Source organism: Topomyia yanbarensis, chromosome 2 (genome assembly GCF_030247195.1).
Source record: "Topomyia yanbarensis strain Yona2022 chromosome 2, ASM3024719v1, whole genome shotgun sequence".
NCBI classification, from domain to species: domain Eukaryota; kingdom Metazoa; phylum Arthropoda; class Insecta; order Diptera; family Culicidae; genus Topomyia; species Topomyia yanbarensis.
Window position 1 is genome coordinate 315693733 of NC_080671.1, and position 24409 is coordinate 315718141.

Genomic DNA, 24409 nt, shown 5'->3' on the forward strand with positions numbered 1-24409 from the left:
TCACCTTTAGAAATAGATCTTATATATTAGATGAGAAATTAGTGCTTATATTTTAGGAACATCTTATTTCTTGTGACGAAAGCTCAGAGAAAAAATAAATAAATTCGAAAACATCTCATTGGAAGGAATGGCAATCTAAACCTTCGAGTGAGCTTCCCGAAAAAAAGACTAGTGATCACCGCCAACGCAACTAGCCAATTATATTCAAAACGCTTATCATGCTGCTTCTATTTTGCAAGACCGGTAAAATTATTTTCTGAAATCCTTCAATGCAGGCGCAAATTTGTTTGGCACCACATCACGAATGAAAACAGCAGTGCTGAGGTTAGCTGCTTTTCATGCGCTACCATCTGTAGGACCATTTTTCATTTTGGCATGTCGATTGACTGGCAGGGGAGATTTAATATATTTATATTGCAAAGCTAACGCTGAGCAGATTTGTTTTCATCTAGCAAACAGTACCGGAAAAAATACTGGTGTCTGCATGCAGTTTTTAAATAACCTTCTTCCGAATTTTGCCATCTCAATCTGTGCATCTTTTTCCTGTGACTATGCATATTAAATTAAATGGAATTATTCCAAGACATCCCAGACCGAACTGTTCACCTTTTCTCTCTATTCTTACGATTTAACTGCCATCATATTTATTTTTTATATTTAAACAAACTGCTGAGCAACGCAAGTATCAATAAAGGTAACTTTTTTTCGCAACGGTCATTTTTCTTCGAAATTATTTCTTAAAACATTATTATTTCGGGTTACGAAACGATGCTAGAGATCAACTAAAAATGATGTGTGGATGTGCTTCGCGTGTGGAAAGTGAAATATTCAGCTTGTGTCAATGGTCGACAAGAAGGATACAAATTGTTGGCCGGGAAAGTTTAGGTGAAAAATGAAAATTTTCAATAATCGGAAATGGGAAATAGAAATACCACACGAAGAGACAACCATTTAGGACTAGTATAGTTCGCCGATAAATTCGCCGGGAAATTGATGATCTGACAAGGAATTAGTAGCTGTGGTCGCAAAACCAAGTTTTTTTCAGAACCCACCACACGATGGACTCGAAGCAGTATAAGCATGAGTGCTGCCAATCTAGAGAAATGTTTTCATTCTTTCGATAGAGCTCAACAAGGCTCCAGATGGCTGCACGACTGGGTTGTGTTATTGGCTTCAATAAATGTTTCGTTCATCGTCAAGTTGCTCTTTGTAATGGTATTGCCCAATCTCATGCAACGTGTTGATTACATTAAAGACTTTTTTTAAATTTTGGATTACAGGCTTTCTTACCCTCGTAACCTCTCTGCTATAGTCGATAACTGAGATTCATATTTAACCATAAGCATTGGGCCATTGCACAATATTGGCAATGCATTTGCACTAGTGTTGCATTGAAATTCCATTGTAGTAATAACAATGCAATCAAGCTCTATATTAGCATCATAAATGCATACATACACAGCCGAAATATAGCATTACCGCTTGTTCTGTATACATATATAAAGCTAATATAACGCGTACATGTCTCAAGGATCTTTAAAGCGTGTATGCTTTACATGTGCATTTAGTGCCATTTTAGAGCAAATATAAAACCGATATAATGCTATCGTAATGATGTGGATTTATTCGTTATGCAACTCCTCTTGAAAATTATATTTGGTATATTTCATTTCATTCGAACATATGCAATATAACCCAGGCAGCAAAAGCAGTGCACTTAGCGTGGAGGACAAGACAAGGTACCTCTGTTCGAGACTTACTAAAGGTAATTTTCATAAAACATTATTCATATCGTGTGAGAGCAACATTCTGTTAAGGGTATTCATTGCAATACATTAAAAGTCAATAACGGTTTTAAGCAGTATTTTAATATTTTTTCCTTTATTCATTATACCGAAAAGGAAACAATAAATCGTTGCAAAACCATTACGGAAAATTATAGCTAACTGAAGCTTTCTAATAGCAAAAGCAGTGCTAATATTAGTCTTTCAAATTTGACCTTTGTATACTGGTTCTATATAATAGCATTAGTGACGCAAAAACGGGCTGTCAATCTCTGCACAGTAATAGCACAATATTTTGCCTTTTCTGTCATAATACCTGCATTATATCAGATTATATGGCTAACGGCTCTTTAAAACTGCTCTATATGTAGAACTAAAGCAGATATTAGGCTATGTTATCATGCTTAGTTATAATTTATTGTCATTAATTTTATTAAATAGATAAAGATTTCTGCTGGCGCCCTTGGCGGGGACAAACCCGGCCAATCGCATGCTACGGGCCTAATTATATATTCTAATTTAATGTAAAATCACTGAAATACAGAAATGAGAAACAAATCAAATTGTTTGCACGATTTTTGAACAATAGTTGATTCATCAAATATTTATCCACGATAACACTCACGACGTTGGTATACAAGTTATAACAAACGGTCATGATACTGAATGAATACAAGGTTTTTGATTTATATTATTTCTGTCCATTCAATTAACTATAATAGGGACAGAAAAAAGTAATTCGAAAAAACGAATAATTGTAAAATAAATAAAAAGAACGAGTTCTCAGCATGTAAGGTATTTAATTCACAGCGAAAGGTCTCTAAAAACCTTCGTCTCGTTGTATGCATTATATATAAATTCTTGCTACATTAATTCTAATCTTTAGTAATCAATTCACCTTCAATTATTAGGGTAACGAGGGTATTTTGAACCAGTACCATATTTTGGACCACTTTACGATGATTTGTACATTTTTTTCCATTTTAGTTCATAACTAATTGAAATATTGCTATTTTAACACTGAAATTATCACTCTAGAAAGCAACCCCGTTACATTCTGACTGAAATAGTATAATAGAAGCAGGGAATTGAAATTTTTAAACGTGTTTTCACATTTCAGCTGAACTAGTTCGAAATCACTAGAAGGTGGCATGGTTGTAACCAGCATCGAAGAGTTATTATTCCTAAACTGTATGCAGGTCATTTCACGTCACATTCACAACAAAAAATTTAATTCCTTCCAAAACATTTTCTTGCATTCTATAGCTTAAAATAATTGACACGTATTTTTTGTTTTGACTGAATATGATTTTTTTTCAAATTATTAGTTTTTGAACTTTTGAAGTTCATAACATTGAACAACAAATCACTTAGAACACGGAAACGATTCGATATATGGAAAAAAATTTAACCCTCCGGAAGTCGCGCTTATGGCCCACTGAACGAGCAGCCGCGTGTGTCCTAAAAAGGTGTCACTATAGATTTTCAGAGCAGCGTGCACTCAGTGCACTAGCGCGACTACCGCTAGGTTAAAAAAAGAAAGTTGTGGTTTCTAATAAAAAAAATGAAAAAAAAATTGTCATAAAACTTATGAAATTTGCTATTATTTGAAATAAATTGAATTTTTTAAAAGTTGGACCAATTTTTTTACTTATTATTTTCTTTACATATTAAGAACCATGTTAAAAAGATTGTGTAAAAATTTGGGAATACTTTCCGAGATATTACAATCATAAACTTAAAACAAGGCAATTTTACACTAAACGCCCAGTGATAGGCCTGTTATAATTTTATATAAATTGTGTTTATCAATAAAGTATTTCTTTGGTTTTGTCGTAAGTGCCAATACCTGATTTAAGACTTTTTTGTGGTATCCAACGCGGAAACAGATTGAAATGGTGAGTTAAAGGAAAGCAATACATTAATAGATTACACGGCACGGTAAGTTTGACGCGCTTCTCTCACATAAACCATCAAGCAGTGCCTTAACGAGTATTGCAGATGCCGCTATTCAAACGTCTGGATTTTATTGTTGGAAGGATATTTCTTTTCCCGGTTTAGTGCGCAAAAGAACTTCTGCTTATGGAGCGACTAATTGCAAGTCGTTTTCTATCAAAATTTGGCTGTGCTGTTAAAAGAAGCTGCAGCCACTGGCGTAGCCCTTGCAGTGATCGTGGGTTCACTATATCATCATCATATAATCAAACTACTGATCAACTTTTTGAGCTTTTACTCCATTTGTAAGAAGTATGTGATCACATTCTTCAATTTCTTTCAAGAAATTTTTAATCTTCAAAAGATTGAAAGTTATATGAAATTTCTTTTCGCAGATCCTTCGACATTTATTTCATAGCAAGATCACGAGGTTCAACCAACCCCCTTACCTTATTGTAGCTTTCAAATATGTATCCCAAAATATTGAGGTTCGTCTAAGTTGCATAACTGTTGCTAGTGAAAAATTTTTGGTCAGTGCTTATTTTACGCCTGTGTGTAGATAGTAAGTCACAGTAACAGTAAAAGAATAACATGTAAAACCGACACTGTGGGTAAAACGAACAACCTCCAACTTTCAAGAAATCAAATTTTTATTCATTTTATAATGGCAAGTTCTACGATTATGTAGAGCATTTGAAGACAAATGGGATTTTCATTAATACGTCAAATGTAACAAAAATAAACAAAATGAACGACAGCAACGTTCATGCTCGTCTGGATATTAGAGTTTAATGTTTTCACCGTACAAAAACTTTTCAAATCACAATTTTTAGTACACATTCTTATTTGCCTTTTATATTATTCATTACGAAAGGCTGGAAATGTTTGTGATATTTCAATTACACTATTATCACGTCAAGGTAATAGCAAAACTACACAGACTACAACGCTTTTATTATGTTTATCAGTTCCTCTAACATCAAAAATTGAATTTTTTGTTTTTCAGATTGTCTCAAATCTTTTCCTATTTCTACAATACTCTCCCTAAATCGAATTTCCATTGGTCTCTTGGATTGTCCTAGATAAACTTCATCACAGTGAGACAATGATCTTTGGTAAAAATCGTTTAATCATTGATTATCAAAGTTGAGAAAAATCGAAACCACGTAACTTTACTGCGAATTCTATATCACTTATAAGTGAATGAATAGCATAGGACGTAGAACGCTTGCAAATCTTTTCTTACTAAATAAAATGACAGTGAACGTTGCAATGACGTTCGAAAGAATTACTTGTAAATATCCATACCACTGCACAGCCAGTGTAGCTGAGTTAGAAGTCCGTTACACTGAGTGTAGAAGTACGCTACCCAGTGCCGTCCAACACGCGACTGAGCTTGTTCGTTCAAACACTATGCTTTCTTTTGTGTTGTGCTCGTTTTCAGCACACTTTTATATACAATCACGAACACAGTTCTCGACAAACATATGATTACGGCTTAAAAGCCAACTGTCAAAATTCTCTTTGAACGGAAATTCCGGACAAACCGTTACTGGCTAAACACAGTTCATAGCAGTTAATGAAAGAGAAAACTTTTCTCTTTTGTTTACTATTTCCTTTCAAAGAGGTTTTTGACAGTTGGCTTTTAAGCCGTAATCATATGTTTGGCGAGAATTATTCGTACACAAAATCGCTTGTACATTCGAGCTCTATTGGCAAACACGGTTAACATAGTGTCGTGGTACTAGTTGTCTCTTTCGTTCTACCCATCATCATCAGCGTTGACTCATTTTGCTTTGTGCGCTTGGGTTCAATGTTTGAGGCGAATGTGTAGGTAGGTATATCTAATTTGTTAGCGGTAGTATGCGTAACCTGCATAATAGCAATCTGTGCTTTCGTTGCGCAAAGACGAAAACTTTCTTAGCAACAAATTTAACCCTCTAGTGCCCAAATTTTTTTTGGCTTGAAAAAACTTTTGTAGGTCGGATTCGTGATGAGAAAAATGAAAATAATATTGATAATTCTTGTAAGCAATGGATTTTTCATTAAAGCCTTTAAATAAGTAGGCCGCCTAGAGGCTGCGTTGGGCACCTGGGCGAATAAAAAATAGCTTTTTTTCTTCTAGTTACTTTAACTTAAACGAATACAGATGGTTGCTTTTATTTTGGACTCCATCAGAACGCAAATAACCTAAACTGTAAGGAGTATTTCTCTAGTGCTTCGGTTATTTAACTATTGACTTCTAATTTATAGTAGGGGAGTCCAGGGTCTGCTGGCGATGGTTTCACTTATCATATTTTATCATTTTAATTAAAGAAGATCGTGTAAAAGAGAATGCGTTGCATAAAAGTGCAGACTGTTGGCTGCATTACAGAATTTTAGATATGTGAAATCTCGCCAACTTACGACTATACGCGCAATGATGCCAGATGTCTTCTCAGTAAAAGTGCAAATCAATCGATACTTGTTATTATTTTTCAGCCTCAATGTTCCGGCATTTTAAATTAGGCGCACACTTCGTATGTAAAAACGAATTTTCGAAATCCTTCAGGTCAAATTTCGACGTAAACAAACTAAAATTTTTTTTTGTGGCTACGTATATTGCATATACGGCCATGGAAAGTTCTTTTCGCACGCTATCGAAAAATGTAGTCATTCGTGGAATAGCTTTGAACTCGCTCTAAATTACAAAAATGCTGACATTTTAAAACTTCACATAGGGTAATGAGCCTATTTTCGTCTTAACCGTAACAAGCCGGTGGTTAGAGCGGCGTTAGCCATCTTTGTTCAACGCATTGTTTCAAATAGCAAATTTTTGTTATCATAATGTTTCATAAGAAAAAAGCAAAGATATTGGTGCCAATTCTTACGCATTGCATCAACTATATTCCGAGTAATTAATGAAATGGTGAGGCACGCTGCCTAATACGACTGAAATAGGCTCTTCACTCTAATACGCTCGAAAACTCAATATCACTTACAAAGTGTACGAAAGAGAATGTAATGCAACATAAACACATTGGAGAATGTATTTCACAGTACTTGAAATGCAAAAATCTAGACAACGCCATATGTCTAATACAAAAGGAGAAAACAAGATTCCGCCAATTAGCCCCAGACTCCCCTAAATATAATTAAATGATAAGGACATCCGTATTCTAACAGCAGCATTCACCCAAAGTTTTAAAAACATACTTCTTTTCAGCTAAAATTCCACATTATGCTAGTTTCGGTGTGGTAAGTAATCACTAAAGACATTTTTCGCTATCGGATTTTTTTTTCGCTCAGGTGCCCAACACCGCCTCTAGGCGGGCAAAGTATTTTACCAAAAAACCTAAACATCCGAATTGTTCCACTAAACCAATTCACATCTACGGTGAAATGCTAGTAACAGACTACTCAAAAATATTTTTTTTAGTTATTGAAATTTCCAAAAATAATTAAAATTTGTTTAATGAAGATAACCACTGAACACAAAATGGTTTTTTCCACGTTTTCCTCGACTTTTCAACTTTGAGCTTCAATTGCCTTTGACAGAAAGCTACGAATATTCAAACAATGTGTGTGTATGAAAGGTGTGAGCGTTGGGAAGAAATGCTAGTGCGGATGACAACATACAATCATGTTTTAGTAGTTTTATTTAGATTTTTATAGAGACCGCCTAGAGGCGGTGTTGGGAACTAGAGGGTTAAGCGGATCAATGGAAAGCACACCGAAAGTATATTATTTACGTTCGATCAATTCATTGATTCATTTCCACTTCACATCATTTCCACTCAGCCTATCCTGTTTTGATTCTGCTATTAGATACATACTACAAAGCCTATTTATAAATGATTATACTGCCTCTGGAAAAACCGTTACAAAACGCATCTAAGTCCATATATAGAAATGTTTTCGATCCTTGTATATTTATAGTTTCGATATACGACTAAGACCACTGCATTCGCTACATTTGTACGCGTACTTTAGAATAATGGTAAAATATAACTAGAAAGCTTGGTCTATACATGAAATGTGATTATATTGCCTGAAATTTGATTTTTCTTCACCGGTCCGGGCTTTTTTACCCCACACAATCGAAAAGTTTTTACAATTTTTAAAAGCTGATCTTGTGCTATAAAGATTTAGTTCCAGTTATTAGTTCGGTCACGGTTTTCTGTCTTCTTTCTTCAGATCTGCTCAAAAAAGTTTAATCGGATTCGATCACCTACTACAAATGAAATGACCTGATAAACAAGAAGGTGTGGTTCTATACGTAAGAAATATATTTGATTTATTATTACTCTAAATGTACTAAGAAAATAAATATTTTGCGTTAAGTAGTATAGTCCTACGTCTACAGTTCGTGCAACCACATAGGGATGCCCCTTGTAGTTTTTTTTAATTTTTTGAAAATTGTCTCATAGTTTCAATACGTTACTGTGATAATTTGGACACGATATTCGCAATATGTATTTCTTCCAAGTTTTTACAGCCTACAATTTTCCATGAAATTAATTTTTTGAGGTACTTGCAAAATTAAGCCTTGGTAAGAATTTTCTAAACATGAATTCTGCATAGCAAATATTGTTTTATTGGTTTTTGTGATAACCCAGAAAAAAGTTTAAGCTTAAGGTGTTGATTACAACCATAATTCCTCTACATTTGCGGTTGGCACTGTTCAACCGAATAACGATAATATACACAAACCACATAATACAGCAACGATAGCGAAACTGACTACCAGACTATGATCGTGACCGCAGGCGGCACTTTCAAACAACAGTTGCATCAGGGTTTCTAATTTTGTACTTATTCCCCAGAGCATAAATGAACGCTATCGAATTTATATCTTCTATTCACAATTGAGTTAATATTATAATAATAATCCACGATTTTGGAGAGATTACTGGTTGGTATGTCGGTTGGTATACTCAAATAAACAAATACGAAACAAATTGGCGGTAATTTGTCTAATATAACGGGCATGCATAGTATGCCGTAAGTGTTCTATGATCATCGTAACAGTGCTTCCTGTGACATCCTTGAAAGTGTGCTTAATTAGTACCTACAAATGCAAGATTTCAGCGTGCGTATTTTAAACTTCAGATATATCAATATCGTAACTGTAGTGATATTAGGTTTTCTGATAGTTCTATGAACTGAGCTGTAGAGGTTTGACATAGACATTTTGCACACAAAACACAGCTAATAACCACTCATACTTTCAGTCGCATATAATAATAACGCCTTCACGGAAGCAGGAGCCTTAACGAAACTACTACTCGAACAAACAAAAACAGCGAAAAAACAAATTATAGTGCAATAAAAACAAATAAAACTTTGTTGTTGAAATGTCCAAAACGAGTTTTAAAAACTTAGCCTGAAATACGGCCTGAATTATTTTACCACATGCAACATTCTCATGTAAGCAACTGATTTTTTTAATGGAGAGAGAGGGTACATAAAATTTCAGAAGTTAAATTTGTATACGTTGAGATTTTATGTCATCTCGTTTTTTTTTCTTTGACTAAATGACTAAAGTCGACTCTCTGGGACTTAGCTGATCTGTCACCTTAGTACTTTCCTCATATCAAGAAAAGCTGTGATCTCGCTCCAAAACTCGGGCATTGAGAATCTTTCTCCTTGTACCAGCAATCCATATTGGCCAAACCAAGTGAATTTCTGAATTGACCTAGATTACTTATGGTAAACATTCTAGTATTCCTGAATGAGAAAGGTAAAATTACTCCAATAGGTGAATTGAAACAGGCTTTTATAAACAGCTAAAAATTAGATGAAAATCATTAAGGCTCAGCTGAGAAAGCTTGGAAAAGCGGCCATTTTGGAAAGCGAAAAAAAGCAGTTTTTTCTCACACCGTTGGAAAAATCTTCATGAAAATGAATCAACGCATTCGGGGCATCGGTAGAGTACTATTAATTGATTTTCTTCATGAACATTTTTCCAACGGTGTAAGAAAAAACTGTTTTTTTTTCGTTTTCCAAGATGGCTTCTTTTATAAGCTTTCTTAGTTTAACCTTAAGCCACAGACAAACAGACATAACACTCATGAACGCTTTTCTCGTACTCGCAAAAAACGGCGATTTTGAATATTCAGTAGTAGGCCAATCATCCACTGGTAGCGCTAGTATCTCCATCTTATGCCACTGGCATTGTTTCTAGCTGTGGTACTTGTTACTGAGTTCAAGGCGATTGGTTTGATACTATATTCTGCATCGCAGATCTGTAATTAATCGGAAAAAAAATCTTTTTGAAAAACTCTCCCCATATTTAAAATTACTTTGTTCTTACCTGAATAAGAACCAGATATTACTACCGAGCTCTTGAAGCAAGCTCAAGCTTAGAATTTAAAAGTTTAATTTAATAATCTGCTGAAATATTACACTAAATGCAAGAATGCTTATAACATGTTTGTCTGACAGCTCGACAAACGAGTGCTCGGACTTCGAAATGACAAACAAGAGCCAGTGTTGCTAGACTTACTGCTGTATAAAATATAATAGTAGGCAAATCTTCCACCAGATAGCGTAGTAGTATATCGTGACGAGGTTTCTTAGAGATAATTCGACCAAGTGTTATGTCTGTTTGTCTGTGCTTAAGCGATAGACTGACGGGAATTATCTGGAAAAGATTGCCACTTAGGGGAAGAGATTCTAATTAGTCATATGAGAGGTTTCAAGACTCGCAGCAGTTCTCTTGGGCAGTAGCAGTTCGCCAACCATCAGTTTACTAAGCATATGGGAATGTGTAACATCGCTAAGGATATGTTCGGATCCAGTCAAACTAACTACGACATCAGCCTCAATATATTCTACACTCTTAGAAAAATGAAAATTACGTTTGAGCTAGCAACGTATTTATATGTCTGATCTGATATGTTTCACATGTTATGATATGTAAAATTGAATACTGTGACTCTTTTGATGTAAAACTCAGACTGAATGACCTAGGAAAACCGAGCGATTCACATTTTTACATGAAATGATATTTATGTGAATTGGGATGCTCCTTTTATATGCATCTGGCAAGAAGTAATGTTACAAGCTTTTTGATTTGCATGTGTAGTACTAATTACTGTTGAAAAATAATTATCATTATATTTAATTTGCTTGAGTGGCATAGGTTTGATTTTTTTTCATTCTGAATTACGTTGGATTGGTGGAGGGGGTGGAGTATTTAATTTTCATTCCTTCCCCTGATTACGGCACTGTAATACGTTATAGTAGTGTTTGGACGGTTTAGTAAAATGCCAAAGTAACATATTTTTTTCATCTCTTTCATTTCACGTGAAATGAAGCACTAGTTATACAATCTTTATTTAACTTGATTTTGGATATAACGAGACTTCGTGACTATATCCCAGTACATAAAGTAATGCATTTTACGCCATATGTTAAAAGTATAACCACGTGTATTTCTGTGACAGAGCAACAGTTTCAATAATATTTATTAACACGATCTAATAAACATTATTTATTTCAAATCGTTTCAAATTGTTTGCAGAATTCCCAGCAACAATACAACATGTATCGATCACGTACCATACAATGCATCGGGCATTTTCTCACTTCTCGCAACAAACAACACATCTTCCCCACCGGATAATACGGGTGGGTGCAAACGCGTGGTAGTTTGATATTTTCGCAATAAATCTCGTACACCCCGAGCGAATTGACAGACGGGCCTACGCTTAAATGTATCATCTTATGAATACAACTTACTTTCAAACTCCTCGCTCTCCTCTCCATCGGATGCTTGCGTGGTTTCTTCCGTTCCTATAGTGAGATGAGAGACACAAATATCAGACAGACATATACATTCCAATCAATCTAGCTTCACCACATCAAACTACTGACCACTTTTGTTACAGCATTTACACAGCAGACAATCTCTGAGGCAGGAGCTATTTTCACTTTGGGACGGATTTTGACGTGAATTACCAGGGGCACCGGCTCTCCGCTGTCGGCACCCACCTCGACCGCCATTATTAGTACCGTTAGTATTCGACACCGGCCCAGATTCCACTTCGATGGCAGTAAATCCGTATGGATTTCGACGCACCTGGTGCTTAATTATTACCGGCATTGGCTCTCGACTGCATCCGGCCAAATCTGACCGTGCATCAGGAACGGCTAGCATTGATAGACAATTTCGACACCCACGCAACCCTAACAACGAACTTAAATTAAGCACGAATCAAACGTCGGAGTTATTTCAAATATTTGTTCGTTCGGATTTTCATTCACCTTTACATGTCTATCTGAAATAATAAAATATGGTCGCAAATATTTTTATTTCATCTCAGTTTTCGACCAACAATAAAATCTAAAAAATGCGATCAGAGATTGGCACCTATGTTACGGTAAAACGCTGCCCTTGAAAATTGCTAAAAATAAACAAGAGGTCTCACCCTAGCACAAAATGATTTCATTCAGTTAGTGATTTGTATCATACGCTAGATACACAAATTTAAATCCAATTTTAGGGACTGTGCTCAAAGATCGACTGGCAAATGTCAAAGGAAATCTTTCGTAGTTCATACAGCGCCAAAGCATTTCCACACTCTGAAAAAATTGGCAAGTAGTACAATATTCTCAGTTCAAGTTCGCAGTATCTTGGAACGAATGGGAAGATGATTTATGCCTGAACAGTAGAGTGGGACATGGTTATATGAAAAAAATAAAATTGTGCTCCGAGTAACTTTTTGGGTTCCATTTATCTCCCTGAACAACTCTGCAAATTTTTAGCTCGATCCGTGAAACTATTTTTTTGCGCCCACGGTTTAAAGTTTACATGGGATTTCGTATGGGGAAATCGCCTTTTGCAAAATAATTCTTCCAAGAGTTGCCCGTTACCTCCTAAAAATAAATAGATGTCTGATTTTTATAGGAAATTTGGCAAGAAATCAAAGTCTAGAAGACCGCGAAACGACCTGATCCTTGTGGACAAAGTTATTAAGCAAAAAACGATTGATGCCCTGAAGATTGATGAAAATTTCACTTTTCATAGCATCACTGCTGCTGACGGTCGAATTATACACAAAATTTTTAAATTTTCTCTTATTATGAACAAAAGAAGCCTCAATTTGTTCCTCAAACACTTGGGAAGTGGCCAAACAGTATAAATAAATGATTTAGACCCATTAAGAGAAGATGAAAAACAAAATTGGGTATAATTGGACATCCAACAGCAGTGGTGCTAGACAAAATGAATATTTTATCAATCGTCAGAGCATCCATCGGTTTCTGCATAATAACTTTTTTCCCGAGCGTCAGATCATTTCGTGGTTTTCGAGACTTTGTTTCTTTTTTAAATTTCCTGTAAAACTCACATAACGATTTATTTTTGGAAGTAATGGGGGACTCCTGGAGGAATTATTTTGTGAAAGTTAATTTTCCCATACAAAATCCCATGTAAACTTTAAACAGTGGGCGCAAAAATATAGTTTCATTGATCGAGCTAAGAATTTGCACAATTGTTCTAGGACCCAAATGGTACCTAAAAGTCGCTCGGAGCTGGAATCTAATTTTTGTCCCACCCTACTGAACAGTCTTTCTATACCAAATGAAGCCACGTGGATAACAGTTTGAGTTATTCTTACGGTATTCACTGAATTTTTTATATATTTTTATCGATATGCATGATAAATTTTCGTTGTAAAGGTCAGATTACCTCAAAACAACTAAAAAGAGAATATTTTTAGAGTAATGTTCTATCAACTAATAGAATTGTAAGACCATAGTAACCACCATCACCTGGGTCATATTTTGAAATATAATATTGACATCATTTCAATATCTGTTTGACCCAGCAAAGTCACTATACACACTAAATGTTGATTGCCGAATATCAGCAAAATTTTGCCTTGCTGTAATATCAGCAATACTTTCAGCAAAAAATATTTCGCTGAAATTACAGCAATTCAATACTGTCAAAATTCGCTGATCTGTCAGTTTGATTTGCTGGAACTCAGCAAAAATTGCCATTCTTTCATTGATCGTTTCAGCAATCAAATTCTATAGATTTGCTGGTTTTCGTCAAAATAATGGGCTTTACTAAAAATCAGCGAAACAAAACTTGCAAAGCTGAACTCTTAGCAAAGCCAGTTTTGCTGAAAAGTTTCAGCAAAATATTTTGCTGAATCAAAATATAACAACTTGGTGTGTATGTTCAAAGGCTAAAACATGTAAAGAAAATGACTATTTTAGCAGTACTATTTTTTTTTTAAACTCCCGGACCGATCAGTCTAGTCCGTGCAGCGTAACGTAAAAAATAATGCTAATCTGCTGCCAACACACTTAATTTTAATTACTGGGTACAGTAAAATTTTTCTGGGGTTTTGAACAGCAAACCGTTCGGTAATCAATTCAGTAAAACAATTTGGTTCCGAACTCTCCGCAATCCGTTCTATCCAAACGTCAAAAAACACTGGTCAGTCAGCAGTTTCCTCTGAAAATGGCGACTTGACGGATGATTTGCTGTACCCGTTTTGTAAGTTTTTGACGAGGTTCGGTAAAGTTGGTACAATTTTGCCGAACAACCAGTCAGTATTTTACTGGACAATGATACCGAAAAAAGCAGAAGACCTGATAAATTCAGTGAAAAATATTGCGGGTTTCAGTAAATTATTAGAAAAATTACTGAAAATCGCTAAAAAATGAAAACTATTCCGTAAATTTTTAAACAATTTGCTGACAGCTTCTTAAAAATATCACTTTACTAAGCAAGTCGTCAAAAGAAATTACTGAACAAGTTTGGGCTGGGATAGTGTGAAGGTTATCTTGCGCATTCCTCACGTGATCGAGATTTCAGTATTTTTCCCCTTCTTTTTTGGTTCTGCGCGTTTACCGTTATCTGGTCAGTGAGCAGTGAAGCAGTGTATTTTTTCTAGTAAGCCGTTTGGATACCATTATATACCCAAGTTAAGTATCATTTGGATACCATTATATATCCAAGTTAAGTATCGCCATAATATTACACGTTCCATTCTTGTCGATGATACCAACTTACAGTCAGTTCGTGCTAAAATAACTTCCCCTGATAATGATTTACCTCAAATCAAGCTGAATTTAAAAATAAAATGGACTGAAAATGTACCCACCCTCCGCAACCGGGCCATTTGTGATCTTCTTCCAGACCAAAGACTAGCAATGTTTGATTTCCTGAGTTCGGTCCGTGCGATATTCAGGTGCGACAGAAATATCGATTTTATTGAAATTTTGCATGAATATGAAATTTCATATATAATGTTTCATTGATGCGAGAAACAAATTACAAAATTTAAATTTCGCGCGGAGTCGATCCGCGGCATCCCTATGTTCATGTACAGACGTTGGCAGTAGTCAACATATGGTGGGCTAAGCCGCTTCTAAGCCCATGCTTCCCATGCTCTTGCATTGGGTTGTTTCAATTTTAACAATGGCAGATTTTGGCTTGAAAAAAATGTGGAATTAGCAATTTAAACATCGCTGTGTCAGACAATTCTAATGAAATTCATTATCGAAATCACAATATCTATTTTCACTTCAAAAACATGTTGCTCTTGCAAACTTAATCCGATTTAAGGACTTTGTTGATAGTTTCACCTACTGATTCGAACTATGTTTTATTATTACAAATATTACTTAAGTGTGTTGAAAGCAAATTCTTTTTTACAAATGTATTCTGTACAATCAGGTGAAACAGTTCGGTACGGTCACTTATTCTATGGGAAATCTTCTCTACTTTTCGAATTTTAAGGTCTCGTTTTGCCCATTTTTGCCCGGAGGGGTTTAAAATCGACATGTTTGCTGATATGGAGGAGCATGGTGATTAGTGCGAAATAACAACTGAATAAAATGTAAACAAACTCTTTTTCTAGAGATTGAAAGTAGTTTTATCCAATTATTATGTTGTTATTGATATAGCTAATCAGTAAAAAAAGATTGATCATAAAATGATGTTGATGGTGTTCCCTCGATTTTTGTTAAAAAGTGCCTCGAAAGGTTTCTTGAACCACTTCGTGGAGTCTTCGTGCTATCACTCACTACTGGAACATCCCATTCCAGCGGCAAAGCAGCGCAAATGTTTAAAAATTAGTCTTTAAGTGCCGTATCAAAACTATTCGAGCTGGTTGTTTTAGATACTATTTTTTCACTGCAAACACTACCTGCAGACTCGATGGATTCGCTGACGGATTGCAAACCGATGCTATTTGCATGGATCTATCTGCGGCCTTCGACAAAATCAATCATGACATCGCGATAGCGGAGCCGAACGAACTCGGTATTCATGGACAACTCCTACGCTGGTTTCATTCTTACTATGATGGAAGGCAACTCCAAATCAGACTGGCTATCTGCACCATTCTTCACTACATCCGTCATCTCACAAGGAAGCCATCTTGGTCCAGTAATATTTCTCCTCTACTTTAAAAACGTCAATATCAAATTACAAGGACCCCGCCTTTCTTTGGCCGACGACATGGAAATTTTTCGACAAATACGGAGTAAAACCGATGCCGCGTTTCTTCAGAGTGAACTGGAGAGCTTTAATATATGGTGTGACCTAGACAGAATGGTTTTAAACCCGAGAAAATGCTCAATCGTTTCACTCAGGCGGAAACGCCATCCAATTTAGGCATCCGGAGGGACTGCTCTCGAGCCCTATTCTGCTCAGACTTACTGTCTGCCAGGGTGGATTGCCCTACAATCCTCGGATGCCTGGATCTGCAAGCCCGCGTTCGAGCTATACGCAATAACTCTCTTCTGTGTGTTCCATTCACAGAGAACCAACTATGGTCGCCAGAGCGCTGTACTGGACTCCAGCATGTTTTTAACAGTGTGGCGACGGTCTTTGACTTCAATCGGATGAGAAATTCGATTAAAGCTAAAATATTATATATTCCAAAATGTAATTAATTTAAACAACGGCCATTGGGACCAAAGGGTCCCAATGATCGTTGTTTAAATTAGTTACATTTACAACAAATAAACAATAAACAACAATAAACATAAAATAAAAACAACCCGATGCAAGAGTATGGACCTAGAAGTTGCTGGGCCCACCATATGAGTACTGTCAACGTCTGTATATCAACATAGGGAATGATCGACTCCGCGAGAAATTTAAATTTTGTAATTTATTTCTCGCATCAATAAAAATATTATGTATGCAATTTCATATTAATTTTAGTGGTTTTAAAATAGTTAAGGAAATAAGCGACAAAATGCAAAATTTCAATAAAATTGCCTTTGGTTCACTTCAAACCATTTTCGGGTCCATTAATTTTTCTTGGATCGGCTTCAACTTTTACAAGTGTTTTTTGTTAGGCTAAGAGGAAACTTTTTCTGCCCGGCCCTCTATGAGATCCAGTGATGTTGCAAAAATGGCCGAGTTAGTATATATACCATCAAATAGGGTTGAATGCACAGGGGTATTCTCCGATCCGATTATGAATTGTGCGGATCTACTGACCCGTGGGGTTGGCTGTTTTAAAGACCCCATGCTCCAGTCACTGAAGATACTGGAGTGTAAACGCTTGCATTCAGCATCAATTACAGCTGACGGGAAGAGGACATACGTCAGCTCAGACTATTATCGGGTGATCTTCATCAGTTCTGCTCTACCTAACTACCTCCTCTTTGGCAAGGTTCGTCTACCTGTTCGATTTTTTGTGCTGCGGATCATTAATTACACTAATTACAAAAACAGGAAAACAGGGACACAGTCTCCCATTCAAGAAATAAGGTTTGTTGTGGGAAATGCAGTGGAAATCATGTGGATGATTCCTGTGGAAGGGATGAAAGTGACTCTAGTGTGGGGGAAACCTACATGATTTCCCGACATGTCTCGCATACAAACAGCGCAAGGAGAAAATTCAGCGTTCCCTTCAGGGACGTTCTAAACGATCTTATGCAGAAATGCTAGAGATAGCTACGCTCTCGGACCCTAAGAACATCTATACTAACTTGTCTATACTGACGAACGCAACTGTGAAGAACCCCAGGAGGGATCATCTTCTGCTGTGCCTAGAAGCAATACAAAAGGAGGAACATCGCGTCTCCCAAGCTTTCTTGCAAAGGTCCATCCGGTATGGAAAAGGTCCTCCAAAACTACTTGAGGAAGTACTGGTACAAAACCGTGGCAAGTAGCTGCCAATCTCAAAAATCTGAGCACAGAAAAGAAATACCCACCACTTCCTGTGATTAAAAATCCCAAGTTTTCCCATGCCCCATAGCCAGAGAAAGATACCAGCGCTGGATTATTAAAATTCTCTGGTATTGTAGACCGAATTTTTACAGCTTTGAATATTTCTGACCGTTTTATTCATCATAATAAGCTTTCTCTCTGCAGTAAATACATTCTTGATGCAGTTGATTGCAAAACGACCTCTCCTTTCAGCGATTGTATCCTTCTATGGCTAATTCATCGGACGAGGTCACGGATTTGATTACTGTTCTACAGTGGAATTGCAGAAGCATTATTCCGAAAAACGATTCTTTTAAAATTTTACTAAATAACTTGAAATGCGATGCATTTGCACTATTCGAGACATGGCTTACTTCAGAAATAGACCTACACTTCCACGATTTTAATATTATTCGCTTGGATCGAGAAGACTCATACGGAGGAGTACTTTTGGGGATCAAAAGTGCTATTCTTTCAATCGAATCGACCTCCTCTCGATACCAGGCATTGAAGTTGTCGCTTGCCAAACCAGAATTAAAGGCAAATACCTTTGCATTGATTCCACCTACATCCTCCTAGAGCCTCAATTGGCCACCGCTTTGATATATTGTAGAACTGCTCCCAGCACCGAGGCAAGTTATAGATGACTCCCACAGTACGGCATGAAGTTACCTTCATGACGACAGTCGATCTACCTCACTCAACGAGCGGAATCTTCACTGAAAAGATATATTCATTTGAATAACATAAGATTGAACACAGTTTTTTGAGAATTTATGATTTATTCCACCATTGAAGTTCTGTAAAAAAACCTAACTTTCGTCTTCAAGACTTAATATTTTATAAAGACTCTATTTAACATGTTTGCAAGCAGGAAAAAATGTTAGATTATGAAAAATCCAAAATAAAATTAGGAAGTTTTGTCCAGCTTGGCAACACTGTGCGCCGTCTCATTGGAACCAAATATTGTCAAGACTACTGGATCAAAGTTCAGGCAGTAATCAATCGCTTAACATGGTATCAAATGGATTCTTTCGTAAAATACGCCATGTTGTTGCATACGAGTTGTTGAGAACGGTGTTAAATCGATTCTTCGCGATCATCGCGTACACTCTCGGCCACCGCCACATTGTTTTCTTTACTGCGTTCTGGATGTCGTCGATTTGGTAGCTAATCATCCAAAAACAAGAGCTGCGACTCGTTCCCCCTGTTGATCGAAAACTTGTGCCTTCCCGTGATTTGTCTTTTCATCATTTCCTAATTTAATACCGGAATGACTGGGTACCCATAGAAGCATTTGAAATGCTATGTTCTTCGATTTGGGTTCGACATACCATTACTAATTTGGATCCCGATGTGCAAAACAGAAATGTACAACACACTATTCAACGATGCTACGAATCGCTTTCAGTGGTGACTTTACGTAACTTCTGTTTTGTCGGTTCTCATGGTACCCTTTGCCGTGAGACATGTTGGTAGACTTGAGCGGTTCATAATATCTCTGCCTAAACTCGACTCCTACCAGCGGAAGACAAAAGATTAGTCTGTAAGATTTTAAGCCTGTTTTAAGGAACCTTCTCTATTTAGTTTTCCGATCTGTATGTTTTGTATCCTTGCTCTCACCATGGCTCTAAAAAAAATCTAACTTTCTGTACTTCGTAATCCTAAGCCTATGATCGCAAATCAGTCCCATAAAGATGCGATATCCCATAGAAAATATGCGGGCTATATATGTCGTTAAAAGGGAAAAATAAAAATGTGACTACATATTAGTCGAAACAAAAAATTAAATGTATAGGGGAACATGGGGAGACTTGACCAGGTTTTCAGCTAAAACTACATAAATCTCTAAAAAAGCCTTCAATCCCTCAAAAGTCATTGAGATATAATGTGCAGAGTTATTGTGCGTCTTCATGATTTTTTGCAGAATTTTTATTTTAATTTTTGGAAAGTTACAAAAGTTTTTCTGTGAACGTTTTTTTTTGGTCATGTCTCCCCACTGTGGGGAGAATTGACCAAGGCGTGGGAGGACTTAACCAAGAGAATTTTGAAAAATCATAACAAAAAATAATGACATAAAACATACTGTAATTATATTTTCGAGATCCTTAGGTAGCAGTAAAAAATATAAAAGGGTTGCATTTGATAAATTTCGATTTTTTAATGCATTTCTTTTTAAGGATTAACTGTACTGCTTGCATTACATGTTCACACGTCACGAAATCAGTCGTACTATTGCTAACTTTGTTTACTAATACTAAAAATTAAAGACATATGTTTGAGGTGGGATTTTTTTATGGCGTGATTAACATTGATAGTAGATACCAAAGCATAATAAATATCAGGAATTTTGCATCTTTCTTCAGCTAGTTGCCACTTGGTCCCCATAAAATCTTGGTCAAGTCTCCCCGTTGCGTTCAATGTCATGCGAATTCTAGTAATAACTATTCCAATGTTCCAATTTATGTAAAATCATTTCACTGCTTCACAAGGATTAAGATGGTATATTGGTATATTAATAGTAATTAGTAGTCGAGTAGATATGTCCATACAAAGTTTGATAAAAATTACATCATTTAATGCAAATTTATTAATCACGTAATATTTTCTGTAAGGAAAGGATTTTTCATTCCAAACTTTTAAAATTACCTTAAGGGATCGAAACAAGTATAAAAATATTTTTGAAAATATTTTAAGAATCGAATAGAAGACGCCATAGCCAAAAATAGAATTTTGCACTTGGTCAAGTCTCCCCATATTCCCCTACGAATGGAAAAAAATCAGTTACATAAATAGTTTGACACTATTAATTGTTCTAACACGCTTTTGTCGTGAGGAAATTATGGTATAAGTTAATGAATATTGGAAAAGCCAGCAAAACATCACTGATTTGCCGTAAGTAGCAGTTATGATTTTTTACTGTGGTTGAAGTTTGTCATGAATCTAAAGAAGCAGTCTAGTTATTGTGTCATTTAAGGTGAGTAACAGGAATTTTGTACCGTCGTTCGGGGCTACTCTGGATATGTGGGGCTACTTTGCACACATTAGTTTTTCAATATTTACTAACAGACGCGCTTTTATTAGTTTGATTATACCTTTGACATTTGTAGAGTCTTTTCAACATGTTGCATATGCCTTTTGTCATTTTTCTTAACACTGTTTACCAAAACAAATAAAACACTTCAAAGGTCGATAAAAGTGATTGGAGGCTCGTAAGATAAGGCTGCATAACAAAACAGAAAATCTTAAGTCTACCGAGACCACACAATGTTTTTCGGAAAGAAAAAGAAAAAAAGATGAAAAATGGCGTTTTTCGTTTGTTTCTAGTATGTAAGGATCGGTTTTTATGAGCATTAAATTTTGAAGATTTGTGTATCTTTAAAAAGTTGTTTTTAATATCATTATCAACAGCTTTACCGAAGATACCAAGCCTATAAATAATGTTTGTTTATTCTCCGTAATTATGTTCAAGAGATTTAACTACCAAAATTGTTTTTTTCAAAAGATGCTCTGTATTATGTTGTATAATTTCTTTGAAGACATTGAACCTCCAAAGTTGTTGGTTGCGAAATAATGTGATCTTTGCCGTGAAAAAACTGGTTTTGAACCTTTGTTTCAGAATTTTGACATAAAAAGTGCATAACTTGAGAACGTGGCCTTGTGCACTAATTACGCCATCAATTTAGCACTCAAAAATACGTCATAAATAGCCCCTTATTTCACTTTTTTTTTATTTTGCGAAATTCAATCCCACCGTGTGGCTATTTTTATAATTGATAATTCAAAAAAGCTTTAAATGCTCTTAAAAACCTATTCTGATATACTAGAAATAAACGGATATTGCCATTTTTCATAATTTTCCTTTTTTCTATACGAAAAACAATATTCAGTCTCAACCCGCTCAAGTTTTTCTGACAAGTAACGTTGTAAATGTTGAATTAAAATGAATTCCTTATTTTAGAAAATGCGATAAATGCGTGATGCTTTATTGTTGAAAAAGCCTCTGATATCAGTATAAATTAATGACATTTCAATGAAAGTAAATAAAACTGGTTAATTTTTATTTTATATCGATTCAAGAAGTGTGCAAAGTAGCCCCCAGCTAATCCACAAAAATATTTTTGAATGCTATATGAACAACTTTTTTATGTTTAAACCAACTCTGCTCATATGTGGCATAAATAATACATACACTATGACGATAAATCTGTGCTGATATGATACAAATCCATCGATTATTAAAGGAGTTATAATTCGTCAAAATTGAAAAATTGATAAAAAGTGCGCAAAGATACCCCGCACGACGGTACCCCAATATCCTGATGTGCTTTATTTTTTAGCATTTATTTGCTTCGACGTTATTTTCAAAACTGACTGCGCATTATATATGGATTTACATATTATCCACAGCCATTACAATTCGAATTATCAGCAAAATGGAAAATTTTGCAAACAAAATTTTTACATTATTAAAATGTTAAGGAAACGAAACAAAAGAGGTATCAAGTTTACCCACTCTCCCTCAATGTTTTGTTATATTTTGAATTGAATTGAGTTGGTTGAGAATGATTAGATACCGCAACATATACGATATCAATATAATCCTTAAATTTGCCAAAAAGTGCTTATGAAAATAGTTCAAAGATTCCAGCATCACAACATTGATCCTGTTTTCGAAATTTGTACCAATATTCTAGGCAAGAACTACTCAAATAAGAGTGGGGGAAAGGATATTCATGCCAAACTTCCCAACTACAGCAAAATTTACTAATAAAATTTCTTTGTTCATTAAATTTTAAGCTTCCCTGACTAACAAAATCTGTCCTGCAATATATTTTCATTATATTCGAATAGCCAAATGTTGATTTTCAAAATTCATAATAGCTTAATATAGAATGGGGTCGCGTTAACAACAATTGTGCCGTTTACTATAGAATTTGTCATAAAACGAATCAATAAATTTCCCAATGTTCGACGTGCGATAGCCGATTTGGCATATATTTAATTTTTTTGTTAGTTCTAGAATCACTGTTCCGGTCTGGCTTTCACCTTGATCTCGGTCGCTCACCGAATTGCACAATTATTCCACAAGCACATGATTTTCCCTCAAGTATGTAACATCTGCTATGTAGAAGTTCAACGCCAGCGCGGATCGAATTCAATAATTTAGGACACAGTTGCACCTTAACTGTCGGAAACACTCGAATGTCTAAAATATATCGTTATCTTCATTACACATTGCATAGAGAAATACTCTTTGCTCTAAAATCTCAACACTCTATAAATAATCTATTGAACACTGCCATTATGCCTTCGGTATCCTGAGGTTAGCGTACATTTTCAAATTCACAAACTAATGGTATCAACCATAACAACTGAGGATGATATTTGCGGAGATTTTTTCCGACCAAACGCACCACTGACCGCCCACCGTTTTACGCAAACGCTTTCGATTTTCTTTTATCGACATTAAATCGTTATTATTACCCTCGATGCACTAACACTCTGTCGGTGGAGATTCTTCCGCTAAAATTACGCTTCCTTTATAAATATTGCAGAACAGAAGGTTGTTTGGTTTCGAAAAATAAATCGCACGCGTGAAGATCGCGATCGTGAAAATCAATCACGAACCGTGAGCTGCCCGAGACGTTCTGAAACTGGACAGACCGCGTTGAAACTGAGTGCTTCTGCTTCCACCACCAATGAAAGACACGATCGGTTTTTGAAACGGACACCGTACTGTGTGCATATCTACGCATTGATCGCACGCTAGTTAGTCACACTACTACACTAGAATCGTCGTCGTGATTGCTGTTCGGTCACGATCGTGATCGTTGAAGCGGGTTAGCTGGCCTAGCAAAGTGACGTGTTCCGGTTCAAATGTGTAACTGAATGAAATAGTAAATAAAACATTAGAGCGTGAAAAGTGGTAAAATCTCTCTCTTACAAGCAATAAGTTGTTTTTAACCCCATAATTCTGTTTTATTTGATTTTACAATGGAATTTTTAAGATCACCTACAGTGTGCGCCAGCTCCTTTTTCAATAATGAACAACTTCACCGTTTTTCAGCCGATTTTCACAAGTAGACACGTTTTTAGGATATTTTATGCCATTTATTATAAACCAGGTTTGGAATACAACGTCGATTAAATGACCACCCCATTTGTTTCACAAAAGAAACTCTGTTGCGGGCATTTTGTATGACATTGGACAGCATTTCGGGCTTAATCGCAGCAATTTCAGCTCGTATATTAGCTTTGAGTTCATCAAGGTTCTTAGGTTTGCTAGAATAAACTTTACTTTGCAAGTAACCCCATAGAAAAAATCTGGTACCGTTATAGCTGCAAAAACTTTATTGGAACGTTGCGGGCACTGTCGAATAGGAATCTAGGGAGTTGCTACAGACCCGTACTCAAAGAAACTCTTCACCAAATTATGGATTGTCTTGTTTGTAAGCGCCGAATGCCTACCATATTTTTACGATAAGCACGTACAGTTTTCACTATTGAACGATCG

General features: G+C 35.9%; 1 protein-coding gene across 3 annotated transcripts in view; it reads right to left on the reverse strand.

Annotated features, from left to right (window-relative positions):
• The window catches only part of LOC131683654 (Kv channel-interacting protein 4-like), a 112291-nt gene extending 88753 nt beyond the window's left edge, over positions 1 to 23538 (reverse strand). Inside the window, exons 1-3 of one of the 3 annotated variants that reach the window (XM_058965814.1) lie at positions 23380 to 23538; positions 11580 to 11983; positions 11445 to 11498 (exon numbers count right to left, since the gene is read on the reverse strand). In XM_058965814.1, the coding sequence (XP_058821797.1) occupies positions 11445 to 11498; positions 11580 to 11862 (337 nt within the window). In that variant the 5' untranslated portion in view covers positions 11863 to 11983; positions 23380 to 23538. Of the gene's footprint in view, positions 1 to 11444; positions 11499 to 11579; positions 11984 to 22941; positions 23326 to 23379 lie in introns of those variants that run through there. The other 2 variants (XM_058965815.1, XM_058965813.1) reach the window with 2 other exon arrangements.
• Between the last annotated feature and the right edge of the window lie 871 nt (positions 23539 to 24409).